Raw genomic sequence first — 18,840 nt, 5'->3', positions numbered from 1 at the left:
GATTGTATTATTAACATTGTGTTTAATCACATTAATGCAGTAGATAATCGCATTGTTAAGACGATCTGTGATATTTTGAATGTATGGGATCCTACTATGATTATCTCTGAAGAACAAAGGCTCAGATTAGGGGGGGATCTGCTTCTGCCCATCACAAGGTGTATTCCTATAATAAAAGTCCAATTGGGGATTTTTTTTTTCCTAGAAATACTGCATTTATGCCGTTTGTCTTCCTCTCCGTGTCTGTGAGTGGATATTCTTCCTGTTCAATGAACCTTCCCCGAAAAATCTAAGGGTTCTTGGCTTCTAAAGACTGAAATTTGACATGGATCACCTTAGTCTATAAGATAAATCGAGGTTTCAGACCATTTCCCAGAGAAAAAGAAATCAACTATTCTTTTCTGTAACATAATATTGGAAGAACACTTCCAAGGTCCATTTTAGACCACAGCTAGAATTTGCTGTTTTAATTATTATTATTATTATTATTATTATTATTATTATTATTTACCAGGGATTGAACTCAGGGGCACTCGACCCCTGAGCCCCCTCCCCAGCCCTGTTTTGCATTTTATTTAGAGACAGGGTCTCCCTGAGTTGCTTAGGGCCTCCCTTTGGCTGAGGCTGGCTTTGAACTCATGATCCTCCTGCCTCAGCCTCCTGAGATGCTGGGATGACAGGCATGTGCCACCGTGCCCAGCCAGAAACACATCTTAAACCATTGATTTGTTTCTGCTAGTGCCTAGGAGACACTTAATTTAGATCGAAAAACAATTCCCTGCATTGGAAGGTCAGAATTAAAATGTATTACAGGCTGAGAATCTCTTATCCCCAAATCTTAAATCGGTGATGCTGAGACAGGTCATCAGTGTATGAAGTATTTGTGCAGAATTACATTTCGTCTATGTGAATAAGCTGCGTACAAAATATAAGGGACTTTTGTTTTTAGACTTGGGTCCTATTCCCTAGATATCTAATGATGTATATGCAAATCTTCTAAAAGCTGAAAAATATTCAAAATCCGAAACTATTAGCCAGATATGGTGGCACACTCCTGTCATCCCAGCAGCTCGGGAGGCTGAGGCAGGAGGATGGCGAGTTCAAAGCCAGCCTCAGCCAAAGTGAGGCCCTAAGCAGCTCAGGGAGATGCTGTCTCTAAATAAAATGCAAAATAGGGCTGGGGACGGGGCTCAGGGGTCGAGTGCCCTTGAGTTCAATCCCTGTCACCCCATCTGTCCCCTAAAACATCCCAAACTCTTATGGCCTCGTGCATTTTGGATAATGCATGCTCCATCCAGCACCACTTAGGTGTCAGATAAAACGGAGGATCAAGGGTACAAAAAGTGACTAGAATTCCTGTTGAATTTTCTTGTCACTTAGGAGCATGCACCTAGACAGAAATCTGAATTCGGGAGGGGAGGGGAGGAAGCAGAGAGAGTTTTTGCAGTTACTGCACTGAATGTAACCTTGATCAGGAAGGTGGAGTCTCTTTCATCCTCAATGATCAAATGAGGCAAATGCAGGTTATGTCTTTGGCCAGGGTCCCCAAGCTCCTGGGAGGCTGTAGAATATGGCCAAAAAAAAAAAAAAAAAATCTCCAGGGAGACCCAGGTCCGATGATAACTTATTTCAAATGGGGACCAGGGGTGCAATCTGCTGCCCCCTCCACAAATATTGCAAACCAAGGGGGGGGTTGTGGGGTTTGGCAGGAGCCGAGCAGCAAGTTAGTGAACCTGATGGGCCATGAGCAGCTGTCAATCAAATGTGACTTGTCTCAAATCCCACCACCTTCCTTGGGGTGATTGACTTGCTGAACTCGGCACAACGTTGCACGCTTTGTTCCTCCAACTGCGAATCATTTCCAACAAAGACCACCTCAAAGTGCAACTCAAATCATTAAGGAAAGATAAGACATAAAGCTGAAAACCATTTTTTTAAAAAAATTGCCTTTAAAAAAATGCATTTCTGAGAACACATCTCTAAAGTTCGGCAGCACACGAGAGTCATCTGTAAAAGGTAATTGCTTTTTAAATCCTTGAAATAATACAGAAACCTAATAACGCGGGCAGGCTGAGCCTGTTTGTTTTAAAGCTGTGTCCATAAATAAACCATCTCCCCAGAGAGAGGGAGGCTGATCCACGGATCCACACATGCACACACACAAAAAAAGTCGGGCAGGTGTTGGAACATGGAAGGATAATAATGCTACTAAGATGAAATGGCTCCTAATAGTTGAAAATGAGGCGTGATCGGATTTCTCAGTTTGCACGAGACTTTGGGGGTTGTTTTAGGGTTTATTTTTGCATCCCAAGAAGACATCTTGCGGGTGGCTTTTCTACCCATGGACAGACAACGGTCCAAGCTTTGGTTATCCATGACCTGGACAAAAAGGGGTGCAAGATTTTTCGTTTCTGGGCATTATTTTACCTGTGGCTGCTGGATGCGCCTCGTGCAACGGAGACCTCAGGAACTTGCCTGAGCCCCCTCTGATGGGAAAATCAGGTGCAATGACTTTTTTCCTCCTGGGTGGCCCCGTGTGGAAGAGCAGGTGACCTGTAGCTTCCCCTCGGGCTCCGAAATATCCCGTCACGGGTTTTCTGGGTCTAGGTCCCGATGCCCACATCTCAGAAATGTGGAATGACTGTTTCCTTTCCCCCTCTCTCTCTCTCTCTTTTTTTTTTTCTGAATATAGAAATGCTTTTTAACGGAGGCGGGTCAGGAGCCTGACCATTTCAAGCAATGTTGCAGAAAGGAATCACAGAAAACATGGACCCACCCAGCCCCGCGGTCGGATTGCGGAAAATAAGTTGGAAATGCACAGTTAACCGGGGGGTGCATTTGGCTCCCCTAAGGTGTCATCCAAAGAAGGTCCACGGGAGAAAATGACGGATGGTCCCAACGCGCACGGGGGTGGGGGACGGAAGTGAGGACACCCTGTAACTCGAAATGACCCTCCCCTCCAACTTCTTCTGGAGTCAGACCAACTGGACCTTCCTCTTGGTCCCCAACTCCCTGGATCAAAGTTTCTGCCCCCCACCCCCTGATGATGCTCACAGAGAACAAAGAAGTGGCTTAGGGGTGACTTCCTTCCAAATGCATGCATCCTCCTCCTCCCAGGGACTAGGACACGGGGGGGGGGCTGTGTCTGCCCAGCAATCACCCCCTGCCCAGGACGGTCCCCAGCGTCCATCTCCACGCCTGTCCACCTCCCCTGCCTTGGCTGGCCCTTGGGTTTGGGGATGGAGGGAAAGAACCCTTGCGCTCACGGGTAACCGCAGCCCCAGCACCTGGCGGGACCCTGGGTGGGTGACGTGGGGACCCTTACCTTTCCTCAGGGTCTGAGCATGGCTGAGATGGCCAGAGGGGCCGGACGTCTTCCTTGAACGTGGACTCACGTGTCCAGTGCAAATCGGGTGGAACGCGGTGGTTGGTACAGGTGACCCTCACTGGCTGATATGTTTCTAAGGCTTAAACTTCAGACTCCAAAGGATGCAATTCCTATTCAATGCATGTGTTCCTATGCAGATGGGAGTGCATGAATCTCTGGGTGTGCATTTACATGTGTGTGCGTGTGAGGTGTGCGTCTCTGTGTTCACACGATGCAAGATGTTTGATAGAAATGCAATCCTGAGGGGTTTAAAATGCATGAGAGTCTAGGGACATGATTGCACATAAATTCCTAGGCGTCTGTCAATCAGACGTACCTGTCACCCCCCCCCCAAAAAAAAATAAAAACAGCCACAAAGAATCAAAGAAGCAACCACACCACCTACAAAGAAAGGAAAGACGCCCAATTATTTGCACAAAGCATTAGAAAATACTGTGATATTTTATTATTAAAAATGTTGCTGAAAAGTTTATACATATGTGTCCAGCCATATATATCTTCTATCATTACTTAAGGCAAAATCAAAAACAAAAGTTGCAGAATCATAACCCAAAGAACCATTGAACCCTGCGTGCCTTTTGAGATCAAGAATAAAAGCCTAAGAAAGTATTTTTTTTCCTTAATTTTTTTCTCCTTTTTTTTCTTTTTTTTTTCTCTCTTTTTTTTTATAGATAGCAAGTATATTTTTCCCCCTCTCATAGAACTCTATGAAGACTCTATAACCTCTTTCCCGTAGAAATAAGATATCCTTCGCGACGTATTAAATTGCTTTTTTTTTTTTGAATCATAATCCTCTGTAAAAGCTAAAAGTCTATCCACGAGGCGGACGCATGACTGTACATATTGCTACCAGAAGACGATGGGGGGGGTACCGGACAGACACCGGGGTGCACGCTACGACAGACTCAACCCCCATCCAGGCTGACCACACGAGCCAGTGGACAGGAGCCCACCTGCTGCAGGACCAGCTGGGGCGAATAGGGAGCTTGCAGAAATGGCCTGAGCACAGCTTTCCAAAACAACAACAAAAATAAAATTTATAATAATAATAACAGATGGCGGGGACATCTTATCCAGGACATTTCACTGTGGACAGGGGACTGTGGTTTGGCAGGTGCTCGGTGGGGGGGGGGGCGGGTGAGGGTCATCCTATTTCACATATTTATATACAGAGCTGAGCTCTCCCAAATGCAGATGGACAGAGCAGCATCCGGATCTATAGCGGAGATGCAGGTGTCCCCGAGAGCTCCGTTCCAGGTACAGGGTCAATGCTGGGACACACCACCACGGCGGGGACTGCGCTGCAGGGATCTGGGGACTTGAAGGTTGTTGTTGCAAGATGGGGGGGTGCTAAAGGCAGAAGGTCCACCTCGGCGCTCAAATCAGGGATGGCCTTTCTGGAATCAACGCCAAGGGAGCCCAGGTAGGTTGTCTCCCAACATCTTTGGCCACTGTTTTCTTGAAACACTCGAAAAAAATATCCCTTAAAGGGACATTAAAAGGGACTTTTAAAAAAAAATGATTAAAAAAAAAAAAACCCTGGCTTGCTGATCAATAAAGGCTCACCGCTGCGTCCTCCTGCCACCCGATTAGCCAGGCTGAGCAGGTCCTCTCCCGGGAAGATGGCCCTGCAGCTGCCCAGCTCAACAGTGCGGTATTGACCGCCCTGGGCAGGCCCCACCAAGGGGGCTTTCTTTGATTTTTTTGGCAGGGACCCGGGGGTGGGAAGCACATCTTCCTCAACCGATTCAAAGGGGCCCCGGAGGACACAGGGACACTGTCTTCTGCCCCGTCCCCGCTGCTGCGGCTGGGTGTGCATGGAGGCTGCACGCAGACCAGTGCCCAGAAAAAAGAAAAATCCCCCCCCCCAAAAAAAGGGTCTGCCACCCATGCCCCCCCCCCCCCCCCCCCCGGGCATGCACTTCTGCAACCCAGGAGTGGACATGCCACGGGCCGCCCCCCACCCCTGGACGGACGGCCCAGGCTTCTCTTGAAAGACACCCCCCGCCTCTTCTTCACCCACGAAACCCGGACATCAAAAAATCCCACGTCTCTGTGTACCTCCAGTCATCAAGAACCAAAGCCATTTTTCTTTTTTTTTGTCTGATTTTTTCTTTTTTTTTTTTTTTTTTGCAAGGAAGGAAACAGGTGGAATGACTCAGGTATATATATATTTATATATTTATAGACATTCAGAGCACACAATGGAAACCACGGGTTTTTTTTTTTGCTAAAAGCTCTCTCCAACTAAAAACACCGATAAAAGCTTGTTTTTTTCTGTTTGTCTGTTTCGTTTTTAAATCTTTTTTTTTTTTTTTTTTGTCTCTCCCCCGCCCCACCCTCTGGTTTTGTGTGTGTGTGTGTTTTAAACTCACAGCTATGTACACTTTTTTTTTTTTTGGGGGGGGGATTTGTACAAAGTTTCTTAAATAGAGTCCCAGCGGGCAAAAACGTCGCTTTTGCGCAGAAATGTGCGGAATCTCCTGCAGAGTGAAGTCTTTTGATTTTTTTTTAATAATAAAATCCTCCTCTCCCTTCCTCTCTCTCTCTCTCTCTCTCCATGAGACGGTGCCACGTGGTGACCCAGGACCCTCAGGGGGGACATCCTCCTGGCCGAGGTTCCGCCGTGTCCCCTTGGGTGGCACATGAAAGGACATGATTGACGGATGCGTTTTTTTGTTTTGTTTTTTTCTTTTCTTTTTTTGTTTCTTTCTCCAACTGTGATTAAAAAAAAAAAAAACAACAACAAAAAAAAAAGCCCGATATCCTTGGCTGAGTTCCAGAATCCTTAACTGTCCTTTGTCACCTCGTGGTCATCGGGCAGAATCGGGGAGGTCCTGGGGGGGCCACCCAAGCGTCCCCTGGGCCTGGCGGGGATCTTTAAAGCCGTGTGGTGACGGAGATGGACGCCCCTTCACATTTCACAGGGTCAGAAGTGGATTGGGAGGGGGGGGATGCAGAGGGGCCGGGCAGGGGACAGGTAGAGTCCAGGAGCCAGCGTCCGCAGGGTCCACCTTGCAGACCCTCTACTTTATTTTTTTTTCTACTTTTTTTCCTTTTGGACCCTCAGTCCTGGGGGATGCCGACCTGTCCTGGGTGGGAGTCGGGGGCGCCGGGTTCTGTTTCTCCCTGGGGGGGGACGGGGGGGGGACCCTCTCCGGCTGGAGGGGACCGGGGACACCGCGCAGCTATACGCGGGTGGTGGAGTGTCCGTGGGGCAGGTTGCTGCTGTTCTGCCCGAAGGTGTTGAAGGTGTGCAGCGGCTGCACGCCCGTGAGCGCGTTGGGGATCATGGTGATGGTGTTGGGCGTCATGAGTGGGATGTCGTCCGGGGAGCGGCGCAGGGTCAGCGTGTAGTCGGGCGGGCAGGTGAGCCGCAGCGCCTCGTGCGCCGGCAGCGCCTCGCACTCGTGGTCGCGGTCCAGCTGCTTCATCTGCAGGGACAGCACCTCCTCGTTCTGCAGGTGCGCCACGTCGTTGGCGGCGGCGGCGGCGCTGCGCGGCGGGCTGGGCCGCCGGTGCGTCTCGTGGCGCCTCTTGTCCTTCTTGTAGTAGAGCGCGGCGAAGGCCAGGATGTTGAGGAAGAGCAGCGAGGCCCCCACGGCGATGGTGACGCTCAGCTCGGTCGAGTAGTCGCGCTTGGTCTCGATGAGGACCGTGGTGTCCTCGGGCCCCGTCTTGTGCGTCTCCTGGCTGTGCTTGGGGCCGCTGGCCGGGGTGATGGCCGGCCGCTTGGTGGTGGGCCAGAGCTTGGCCGGGGACCGGCGGGTGCCGTAGGGGAAGGAGGTCAGGTCCGGGGGCGGGACCTTGGTGGTGGTGGACACGTACTGGAAGATCTCGTTCAGGTTGTGCAGGTGGGGGACCAGCTCCAGCCAGAAGGCCACCTTGGTGGCCCGGTAGTGGTCCCGCACCCGGGGCTTGAGGCCGATGTGCAGGTACAGCTGGTCCTTGGGGTTGTACTTGGACCAGGCCACCTCCTCGAAGCGGTTGGGCTTGGTGTGGATGAACTTGGTGTCCTGGGGAACGGGCTGGTTCGGGTCCCTGGGGGGAGAGGGGCAGGGGTTAGAGAAAGGAGGTCACCGTCCGATGCACGGCAGTGAGAGGAACCAGGTCACCTTCCAATGCACGGCAGCGAGAGGAACCAGGTCACCCTCCAATGCACGGCAGCGAGAGGAACCAGGTCACCCTCCAATGCACGGCAGCGAGAGGAACCAGGTCACCCTCCAATGCACGGCAGCGAGAGGAACCAGGTCACCCTCCAATGCACGGCAGTGAGAGGAACCAGGTCACCCTCCAATGCACGGCAGTGAGAGGAACCAGGTCACCAACGAGAGGAACCAGGTCACCCTCCAATGCACGGCAACGAGAGGAACCAGGTCACCTTCCAATGCACGGCAGTGAGAGGAACCAGGTCACCCTCCAATGCACGGCAACGAGAGGAACCAGGTCACCCTCCAATGCACGGCAATGAGAGGAACCAGGTCACCCTCCAATGCACGGCAACGAGAGGAACCAGGTCACCTTCCAATGCACGGCAATGAGAGGAACCAGGTCACCCCCCAATGCACGGCAACGAGAGGAACCAGGTCACCTTCCAATGCACGGCAATGAGAGGAACCAGGTCACCCCCCAATGCACGGCAATGAGAGGAACCAGGTCACCCTCCAATGCACGGCAGTGAGAGGAACCAGGTCACCCTCCAATGCACGGCAGTGAGAGAAACCAGGTCACCCTCCAATGCACGGCAATGAGAGGAACCAGGTCACCCTCCAATGCACGGCAATGAGAGGAACCAGGTCACCCTCCAATGCACGGCAGTGAGAGGAACCAGGTCACCCTCCAATGCACGGCAGTGAGAGGAACCAGGTCACCCTCCAATGCACGGCAGTGAGAGGAACCAGGTCACCCCCCAATGCACGGCAATGAGAGGAACCAGGTCACCCTCCAATACACGGCAATGAGAGGAACCAGGTCACCCTCCAATGCACGGCAGTGAGAGGAACCAGGTCACCCTCCATTGCACGGCAGTGAGAGGAACCAGGTCACCCTCCAATGCACGGCAGTGAGAGGAACCAGGTCACCCTCCAATGCACGGCAATGAGAGGAACCAGGTCACCCCCCAATGCACGGCAATGAGAGGAACCAGGTCACCCTCCAATGCACGGCAATGAGAGAAACCAGGTCACCCCCCAATGCACGGCAATGAGAGGAACCAGGTCACCCTCCAATACACGGCAATGAGAGGAACCAGGTCACCCTCCAATGCACGGCAATGAGAGGAACCAGGTCACCCTCCAATGCACGGCAATGAGAGGAACCAGGTCACCCTCCAATGCACGGCAGTGAGAGGAACCAGGTCACCCTCCAATGCACGGCAGTGAGAGGAACCAGGTCACCCTCCAATGCATGGCAATGAGAGGAACCAGGTCACCCTCCAATGCACGGCAATGAGAGGAACCAGGTCACCCTCCAATGCATGGCAATGAGAGAAACCAGGTCACCTTCCAATGCAAGGGACACGGGAATCTGCACCTGCAGGACCACCCCCGTGGGGATCCGGGACAGGGTCACGGCCGGTGACCATGGCCCAGCTCAACCCAGGCACCCTTCTGCTTCCATCCAAGGTGGGGTCCCCCGTTTTGAAACCCAAGGTAAGTCCCTCTCTGTCTGAAGGATGACGGTCCCCAACGATTTCCCTGATTTTGCAAGGCATGGAGTCTCCTTCACCCAAGGAACTGGACAATTCCATGCCCCGAGGCGAATTTGGTATTTCACATCGCTCCGAAACGGTCCATCTCAAACCAGGGGTCATTTGCCCCATAGGGACAACGGACAGTGTTTGGAAATATATTTTTTTTTTGGAGTGGGTTGCTCCATGGGGTATAGGTCAGCAATAGCACTAAACATCTCCACGGAACAGTAGAGATTCCCACCTTAAAAATAAAATTGAATAAATGCATAAAGAGTATCCCCCAAAGTGGACAGGAGGGACGGAGAGGATTCTGGATTTCCGAGGCTACTCTGGCTGACCCAGTGAGCTCTCTCTTTCTCACTCAAGAACGGACATTGAAGTCCATGGACAGATGCTGGAATTTCAGCACGGAACATCAGATCAAAACGTGCACTGCTATTGCATAAACGGCTGAGAACTCAAGAAATATTATCGATCATCTTCCAATACGATTATTGGAACACGTGAGCGATTGCTAGGGAAGGAAGGCTCTCGGGCCACCTTATTGTGGACTAGACTGTATCCTGTGTTTGCTGTGTGCAGTGTACATTATGTGTTCTGTACCACAGTGTATGCCACCTGTATACTCTAAGTGGCATACAATATACCTTTATATAGTGTCCCCCCATGCTCAGGTTTGGATATGAGGTGTCCCCCAATGCTCGTGTGTCAGACAATGAAAAAAAAATGTTCATAGGTGAAATATCTGCACTATGATAACCTTGATCTAATCAGTGGATTAATCCACTGAAGTGGATTAGGTGGGTGGTGACTGCAGCAGGTGGGGTGTGGCTGGAGGAGGGGGTCCCTGGGCTGTGCCTTGGGGGTCTCTGTCCTGTCCCTGGTGACAGAGCTCTCTCTGCTCCCTGGTGCCCTGTCCTGAGCTGCTCTCCTCCTCCAGGCCCTGCCGCCATCTTGTTCTGCTCCCCTTGGGCCAGAGCCATGGAGGCAGCTGTGTATGGACTGAGACATCTGATACCATGAGCTCCAAGAAAACTTTAAATTGTTCTTATTGTATATTTTGGTCACAGCAACAGAAAAGTTGAATAAAACACACTATATCCTGTTTACTAAACGCCAACTGTATACAGTGCATATGTGTGGCTATGCATACTTGTATGCATATATATATATAAGCCCATATATCATGAATTTTCTTACCTACTTACCAACATTTACATGTCTGAAAAATCAGCCAGTTCTGATTTTTTACATTTTTCTTTCTGCATGTTTTTGGAAAGATGTCTGCTTCCATGCAACACCTCATGTGTCTTTTAGGTATCTTGCAAAATAAATTTCAAGTCTTTTCTATTTAATTGGGATCTGCCAGGAAAAGGCTGGGCCTCTGTTTTTCATTGTTCCCCCAAGACCTGAAAAAGGGGTAGAGATGCCTCCTCTTTCCACCTCGGTGTGAGTTTGCCGCCCGGCGTCTATGAGAGAGAGAGCTTTTATGAAGGGCCGAGCCACCAGGACAAGCAGTGCTCTGTCTGTGGGGCTCGCGGGCTCTGCGGCGAGGAACTCAGTGCATGTTTCAGAGGTAAAGAAAAACACATTTATCTTGTTCTCAAAGAATAGGCCAGAGGATTTGGAAAACCCAGATAAGCCGGCTTCAGCCCGATACCATCTAGCTATTAAAGGTCTCCGAGAGGCACGGGCAGGATCTGAAAAACCGCCATCAACTCTCAGAGCTGAGCAAACCCGGGGCCATGTCCCCGCTCAGAAACTCCAGAGGCTGCAGGAGGCCAGTGGAGAACCAGAGGCTCATGTGTCCCAGTTTCTCTTTCTGCATCCAAAATGCTTCAGTTCCCAAGAGGAAAAAAAAAAAATCAAAAGATCAGACCCAAAGGAGGCAGGTCTCCCTCCACATCCCCAGACAAATACCTCCTGGACCCAAAATGTCCCCACAGAGAGATGGCAGCTGACCCCCTCCAAAGAGATGCATGGGTTTGTGGCTTTTATGTTGGCCATTCTAGAAAGATCTTCCCATTCTCCAATTGCAAAAGCACTTAAAAGTCTTTCATTTATTTCCCTTTATTTTGTTCTGAGGATGGACCCCGGGGGGCTTTGGGCATGCCAGGCAGGTGGTCTACCCCGGGTCTGAGGACCTACTGTGTGATTCGGTATAAAAAAAAAAAAAAAAAGAGCAAACCGGGTGCAGGGGTGCACGCCTGTGGTCCCCACGACTTGGAAGGCTGAGGCAGGAGGATGGCAAGTTGGAGGCCGGCCTCGGCAAATTGGCGAAGCCCTGTCTCTAATTTTAAAAATTAATTAATTGATTAATTAAAAGGGGGAAAAAAATGTAGGAATGGCTATGGCCATTTTGGTCCCAACCAGTGTTTTTAGATTTATAGCTTCACCAGGATCTCATTCCTCACTTCTGCTAGAAGCACCAACTGTGTCATGTATTTTATTATTATAAAATAATATTTTATATTATTTACACTTTATTTAGAGCCCTATTTTGCATTTTATTTAGAGACAGGGTCTCCCTGAGTTGCTTAGGGCCTCCCTTTGGCGGAGGCTGGCTTTGAACTCACCATCCTCCTGCCTCAGCCTCCCGAGATGCTAGGATGACAGGCGTGTGCCCAACAGTTTAAAAAGCCTTCCCTCCTCTTTGCACACAAGAAACAAAGTGTCCTTCCAACTTCTCTTGCATGTATCTTTTCTTTCTTCCTCTTTAATTATTATTAGAGTTTTTTTTTTTTTAATAGTGAAAGCACCAACCTCATCCTCAGACACATCAGCAGCAGGAACAGCTAATGAGAATTTAATGGCTCTATGTGGGTTTCATTCTTCTTTACTGGGTCAATTAAACATATGATAAATGACTCTGACTTTGCATTGAGGGAAAGCACACAAAGGTGATTTTTGAAACGTGTAAGAGACAAGAAGTAGGCTCTTTTAATGAAGATTAAGATGGAACTCTTTGGTACAAAGTAAATAATAGATGAAACTGTGCAGGGTGGCGTAGGCCTGTAATCCAAGAGGCTAGGGAGGCTGAGTCCAGAGGATAGCAAGTAGGAGGCCGGCCTCAACCACTCATCGAGGCCTTAAGCAACTCAGTGAGGCCCTGTCTCTAAATTGAACACAAAATAGGGCTGGGGAGGCGGCTCAGGGTAAAGTGCTCTGAGTTTGCATTCAATCCATGGTATCCAAAAAAAAAATAAAATAAAAAAGATGTACTGCCTATACCAAAGTATATCTACATCAATACCTATATATTTATAAATAAAAATTTGAATATGCATTCCATGCAGAAAAATGTAGATTGCATCCAGAGTGTTAAAAAGATACGTACTGTATGTAATAAAGTACCAGTGCACGTCTATTTATTATCTATTATCGTCTATCTATATATTCAGGACACAGAAAAATCTTGGTGGCCGTCCGTGATTTCTGTATCCACGGATTCAACCAATCACGAGTAAAAATAATTTGGAAGAAAACCTGTGTTTGGGGGCTGGGATCGTGGCTCCGCGGTAGAGCACTCGCCTCGCCCGTGACAGGCCCTGGGTTCGATCCTCAGCAGCACCACATAAAAATAAATAAGTAAAATAAAGGTACGGTGTCCAACTACCACTAAAAGATGGATCTTTAAAAAGAAAAGCTGGGTCTTTGCAGAGTTTTCCGTCATGAGATCTGTCATCCAGCAAATATTTAAAGTGCACAAGACGATGCAACAACAATTCTACTCCCAGGTAGAATATAGAGAGAATTACATAAATATATCGATATGAGAAAAGTTTAAAATATAAATAAATAGATACATAGACACGGTGCCAGAGGTTGGTGGCATCCAGGGCTGCTTCACCACCGAGCCACACCCCCCAGCCCTTTTCAATTTTCGCTTTGGGACAGAGTCTGGTAAGCGGCTCGGGGCGGCGCTCAGTGGTCGAGGCTGCGGCCTCCCCTTGGCAATCCTCCTCCCTCGGCCTCCGGGGATGACAGGCGGCGCACTACCACGCTTGGATCCTATGGCGCAGGTGGAGGAAATGATTCTGGGGGTGCAGGTGTGAGAAGCAGGGGGACACCTACCCGGTTTTGGCGAAGTTGGTCCAGTAGGTCATGACCACGGCGCTGAGCATCACGTCGTTCTTGGAGAAGTTGCAGCTGAAGAGCTCCGTGGGCCCGACCATGGGGATCCCGAAGACGTAGGGGACCTCGTCCCCGTGGGCCGCGTCGGCCCAGCTGGGCTTCATCTCGCTCTGGCAGTGGTGGTAGAAGGCGTAGAAGTAGGTGGGCGAGCCGTACTGGGCGTGCAGGTCGGCGGTGGCCACGGCGGGGGCCACCCACTGGTGGTCGGTGAAGAGGGCCACCAGGGTCTTCCTGCGCGTCTCGGGGTTCTCCTTGTCGGCCCAGTCGGTGTACATGAACTTGATGGTCTCGCGCAGCGTGTCCTTGCCCTCGGGGTAGCCGTAGAGGTTGTCGACGAAGTTGGACACGGAGAAGTCGAAGTCGTTGGGGGTGACCCCGTCCTCGCTGTCCACGATGCCGTCCACGAACTTGAGCCCCTCGCCCTGGTTGACGCCCAGCATGATGTCGTAGTTGAGGAACTCGCCCTGCTCCATGAGGATCTGGGGGTCGTCCGGGATCACGTCGCCGTCGATGACGGGGCCGAAGGCGATGTGGTAGGTGGCCGGCGTGATGGCCGGCTGGATGAGCTCCCGGTGGCTCTTGTGGCGCAGGCACTCCACCAGGTCCGTCGTGTCCAGCATGTTGCAGCCCACCTTGTCGGCCAGGAGGCGCGTGTACTTGGCCGGCTGGTAGTTGACGGCCCAGCTGGACAGCGCCGTGCCGCTCTGGATGATGGCCTTCTGGAACAGACCTGCGCAGAGACGCGAGCCCGTGAGAGGGACGTCCCCCTTCTCGGGACGCTGCGACTGTCCCCCCCCCCGCCCCCCGGGGAGGGGCTCGCGGACGTTTGCACCCGGCACCGCGCAGCGGAGCCCGTGCGCACCGGGGTGAGGGCGCACGATGCATCCGCAGAGAGAGAGAAGGGAGGAAAAAATGCAGTTCATCTTTGCACAATTTCATGGATTTTATTTCCATTTTTATGCATTTATTTTTTTTTTTTTGCAGATTTGGCTTCATGCACGTGCGTAAAAATGCTCCCTGGTGTCCGCCCTCCCTCCCACCCCCCAACGCATGCTCTGCCTATGCCTGAGGTCCAAGGAGCTTGCATCTCTCACAAGCGGGACTAGGTACAGCTTCAGGACTAGGCTGTAAAAAATTTTTTTTTTTAAATAATAATAATGATAAAATAATAATGATAATAATAATAATAATAATAATAATAAAGACACTGGAATGTGATTCAGAGTGAGAACTCAGGGAAGCATGTGTGTTCCTGCCTTTGGTTGAAAGATATTAGGCTTTTATGTTTCTCATGGAATAAATAAATGAGCTACGCTGGCAGAAGTCTTCAATGGGTCTCCAATTAACTATTTTTTTTTTTTTAATTAATTCCGTCGTTTCCAAATCGTATCCGTGCAAAACTGAGTTTGGTGAGGTTCGCTTTGTCACGATTAGAAACAAAAAAATGCCTGACTTCAGGCAAACTTGGAGAGGCCTGGGTGATTTCAGGAGCAGGATTCTAGGTGCGCGCAGCTCTCCGTGCAGCGGGAGGGAGCTGTGACCAGGTGCGGGGGTTCATTATTTGACCCATTGGAGGCATTTATAACTTAAAACAAGAAGCTAAAGATGCTACAAGAGCCGGACCGGGTGGTGCACACCTGGGATCCCAGCAGCCCCGGAGGCTGAGGCAGGAGGATCGTGAGGTCAAAGCCAGCCTCCGCCAAAGGGAGGCCCTCAGCAGCTCAGGGAGACCCTGACTCTCAATAAAATGCAAAATAGGGCTGGGGACGGGGCTCAGGGGTGGAGGGCCCTGAGTTCAATCCCTGGACCCAGTGCTCCTGCAGATACCCCAGCCCTCTCCCCACCCCGGTGTCACCTTCATATTACCTTCCGAGTAGTGAGACAAGGTCAGCAGGCTCACGCAGGAAGCGCCGGCCCCTGAGCCGAAGATGGTCACTCTCTTGGGATCCCCTCCGAAGGCTCCCACGTTCTCCTCGATCCACCGCAGGGCCTGGATCTGGTCCAGGAGCCCGTAGTTGCCCTTGGCTGCCTGGTCCCCGGTGCTCAGGAAGCCTGCAGGGAGGAGACCCGCCCGTCAGTCACAGCAGGCGCCTGCACCCTGTGCGCACTGAACGCTGTTTTTTTTAATGTATTGTGGATTGACTTTCTTCTGTGAAGGGTCCGCTCAGATCCTTAGCTCAGTTGTTGACGGGGTCACTTACTTTTTTTTTTTCTTGGTGCTATCTCTGGGAGTTAGAGAAATGCAGATTCAAAGGACAGGGAGATTTGGTCTCACCCAAGTCAGAATGGCAATTGGGACAATAAACACAAGTGACAATGAATATGGGCGAGGACGTGGGGACAAGGCACACTCCTACGTGGCTGGTGGGACTGCAAAATTGGTGCAATCACTCTGGAAAGCAGAATGGGGATTCCTCAGAAAACTTGGAATGGAACCACCATGTGACCCAGCTATCCCACCTCTCAGTTTAGACCCAAAGGACTTAAACCCAGCACACTACGGGGACACGGGCACATCCATGTTTATAGCAGCTCAATTCATAATAGCTAAGCTGTGGAGCCAACCTAGGTGTCCCTCAATAGATGAATGAGTAAAGAAAACGTGGTACACGTACAGGATGGAATAGTACTCAGCCAGGAAGAAGAATGGCACTAGGGTATTTGCAGGTAAATGAATGAGACTGGAGACTGTCATGCTAAGTGCAATAAGGCAATCCCAAAGAACCAAGGCCGGATGCGTTCTCTGATGATGGCATACTAATTCACAACAAGGTAGGGGGTTACGGAAGGATAGAGGTGCTTTGGATTAGGCAGAGGGGACTGAAGGGAGGGAGGGGTGTGGGGCAGGGAGGACAGGAGAGTGAATGGGACATTGTGACCCTGTGTGCACATGTGACCACTGGACCAGGGTGATGCTACACCACGTCCAACCAGTGTCCTGCAATGTCACAGTGTCGTCACGGACATTTTTTGCACAATGCTTAAAACACAAAAAAATTGTGCAGGAGCCTATTGAAGGGATAGAAAGGGGAGGGGACACTCTCCAGGGACAGAGGGGTCCTCTCACAGGGGACAGGGACAGCGTGCCCCTCCTGCCCTCCGGTTTTATGGGGGTCCCAGGGAAGTCCCCAGAGAGCCCCGCCCAGCTCCCCTCCTGACTTTGACGGACAGCAGGTGACCTCCGACTCTCCAGTCCCCACGGCCATGGCCACTCTGGGTCCCCCTGGCCCCTGCTGCCTGGTTCTCAGTGGAACCTGTTCTTGCAGATTTTAGGGTTGGAGGAAGGAGCCTCGCCCCCCTGGATCCCGGGACCTGGTCTGCGTCAGGGTCTCAGAAGTCCCCCCTTCAGGGTCCCCTGGCTCCTCTCAGGGACAGGACTTCCCGCCTGCATGTCCCCTGCAGGTCACAGGTGGTGTGTGAGGAAGGTGGTGGAGGCTGTGCCCGGAGGCCAGGCAGGGCTGCAGGTCCAGGGCTTCTGGGAAGGAGGCTGTGGGGTCAGCACCGGGGCCGTTGACAGACAGGAAGGGACTTTGCTGAGGTGCCCAGGTCCTTATCCGCAGACTCAGGGACTGGGTTTGTAGACACCGGGATCCCTAAAGACCTGAGGGCCTCCCTTTGGCTGAGGCTGGCTGTAAGCTTGGGATCCTCCTGCCTCAGCCTCCCAAGCTGCTGGGATAACAGTTGTGCACCCCTGTTCCCAGCCCCATCGGAGATATTTTGAGGCTTACGGATGAAAACCAGCCAGAAGGGTGGGAGTGCCAGCCGTCTCTTCTTCCCAGAGTCGGTTTTCCAACACACACACACACACACACACACACACGCGTGCTGTCGACACAGACTCCTTCCCCGGGCTCCAGGGCACAGGGCCAGGCTGTGTCACCTCCGGCTCCACCTCCAGGCATGCACAACCTCACCCCATAAATCACTTTTTTGGCTGCTGACCTTATCTGCCGGCCACATGGCTCTCTGGGCCATTCTAGCAGGTGCCTCTGTGGACAGGCCCCTTGCAGAGCACAGCGCCCCCTGCAGGCCAGCCCCAGGTGAGGCCTCTGTCCGGTTGCTTTTTGATGTCCCTGCACACAGTAGGCCCGCGCTCTGCAAAGCTTTGCAAAACGGGCGAAGTTTGGAAACTCTGCCCTCAGGACTAGGTGGAGGGGGGGTTTCAGGTTATGCAAATGGGGAGGTTTGGGGGTGATGGAGTCTCTCCCCGTAGACTGGAGGATGCACCTCAGGCTCCTGGTGGCAGAAGGATTTTGCAGAAATGTGATTTGCATTTCTCTATGCAGCAGGGTCTCAGTGCTCACTTGAAAACCGAGCGTGAAGATCAAGACCAAAAATAAAAGGACTCTTTTTTTTTTTTTTTTTTAACTGCTGCATAACTTCGGGAGATTTGTTACTGGAGGATTTTTTTGAAGGGTCCCCTGCCCCCGTTATTTTTGATTAGAATCTTGTAAGTTATTTGAACCGAGTTCATATTTTTTTCACCATCCAATTAGGTGTGTTCCAGAAGAGATCATTGGTGCATGATTCTTATCTCCTCCTTTGACTTATTTGCACCCCAGTAATCGCAGCGACCCGGGAGGCTGAGGCAGGAGGATCATGAGTTCAAACCCAGCCTGGACCAGTGAGCGAGACGAAGCTACTCGGTGAGAATGTGTCTCAAAATAAAATATAGAAAGATCTGGGGCTGCAGCTGGGTTCGATCTCCAGTATTGCAAAAAAAAAAAAAAAAAAAAAAAAAAAAGATTTAAAAAGAATGCTTTTTTTAAAAAAGAAAAAAGAAAAAAGGCAGTCATATTTTTGAACCTTCATACTAGGCAGGATATTGTAAAATGCGTACAAGGAAAGATGACTTGCAAAACACTGTTTCATGAATATTACATAATGCTCATAAAGCCTTTAACAGGGGCTCATTCCAAACACATGGTTCTCTTGGTATACCAGCAGCTCGGGAGGCTGAAGCAGGAGGATGGTGGGTTCAAAGCCAGCCTCAGCCAAAGGGAGGCCCTAAGCAATTCAGGAAGACCCTGTCTCTAAATAAAATGCAAAATAGGGCTGGGGACGGGGCTCAGGGGACAGGTGTTCCTGAGTTCAATTCCTGGTATCCCCCCTAACCCCCCACCCAAGAAAAGCAGATGAGGTTAGCAAATCTCCTTTAATGCATGACTTTGAGTGAGGTGATGGGTATCAAAGTACTTCACCTTTTGCAAAACCCCATAAAACTCGAGTTGTGATCATCATGTGCAGGAAAATTTACTAAGGACTTGGGTGTAAACAGATCAATGCTGATAGCACAGATGTATCAAATTATCCCACTGCACCCCATACCTGGGCGCAATTACTAGGTGCTCATTTAAAATATATACATATATATTGAATATTGAATACATCTATATTGAATGCATATATCGAATGTTGATGATATGTTCATATTTACATTCTCTTTACCTCAAGGTCCAGTTCCCACGTTTGAATGGGGACAATTGAGCCAAGAATTGGGGGAATGTAAGAAATGCCCGTTGAACAAGCCACATTTAAATGAGGTCCTTGTTAGAAATCTACGCCTCTCTTGAATATTTTTTTTTTCCCCTAGAACAGCCGCACAACCCAGTCTCATTTTCCGCCC

General features: G+C 50.5%; 1 protein-coding gene across 1 annotated transcript in view; it reads right to left on the bottom strand.

The window, feature by feature from the left end:
- Positions 1–6,566: 6,566 nt before the first annotated feature.
- Nlgn4x (neuroligin 4 X-linked) overlaps positions 6,567–18,840 on the bottom strand; it is a 125,617-nt gene continuing 113,343 nt past the window's right edge. Inside the window, exons 4-6 of the mRNA XM_077107820.1 lie at positions 15,081–15,266; positions 13,155–13,944; positions 6,567–7,429 (exon numbers count right to left, since the gene is read on the bottom strand). Of these exons, the coding sequence (XP_076963935.1) occupies positions 6,577–7,429; positions 13,155–13,944; positions 15,081–15,266 (1,829 nt within the window). The 3' untranslated portion in view covers positions 6,567–6,576. The remainder of the gene's footprint in view (positions 7,430–13,154; positions 13,945–15,080; positions 15,267–18,840) is intronic.

This window comes from Callospermophilus lateralis, chromosome Y (assembly GCF_048772815.1).
Source record: "Callospermophilus lateralis isolate mCalLat2 chromosome Y, mCalLat2.hap1, whole genome shotgun sequence".
Classification (NCBI taxonomy): Eukaryota; Metazoa; Chordata; class Mammalia; order Rodentia; family Sciuridae; genus Callospermophilus; species Callospermophilus lateralis.
This window is presented reverse-complemented; position numbering and strand designations above follow the sequence as displayed.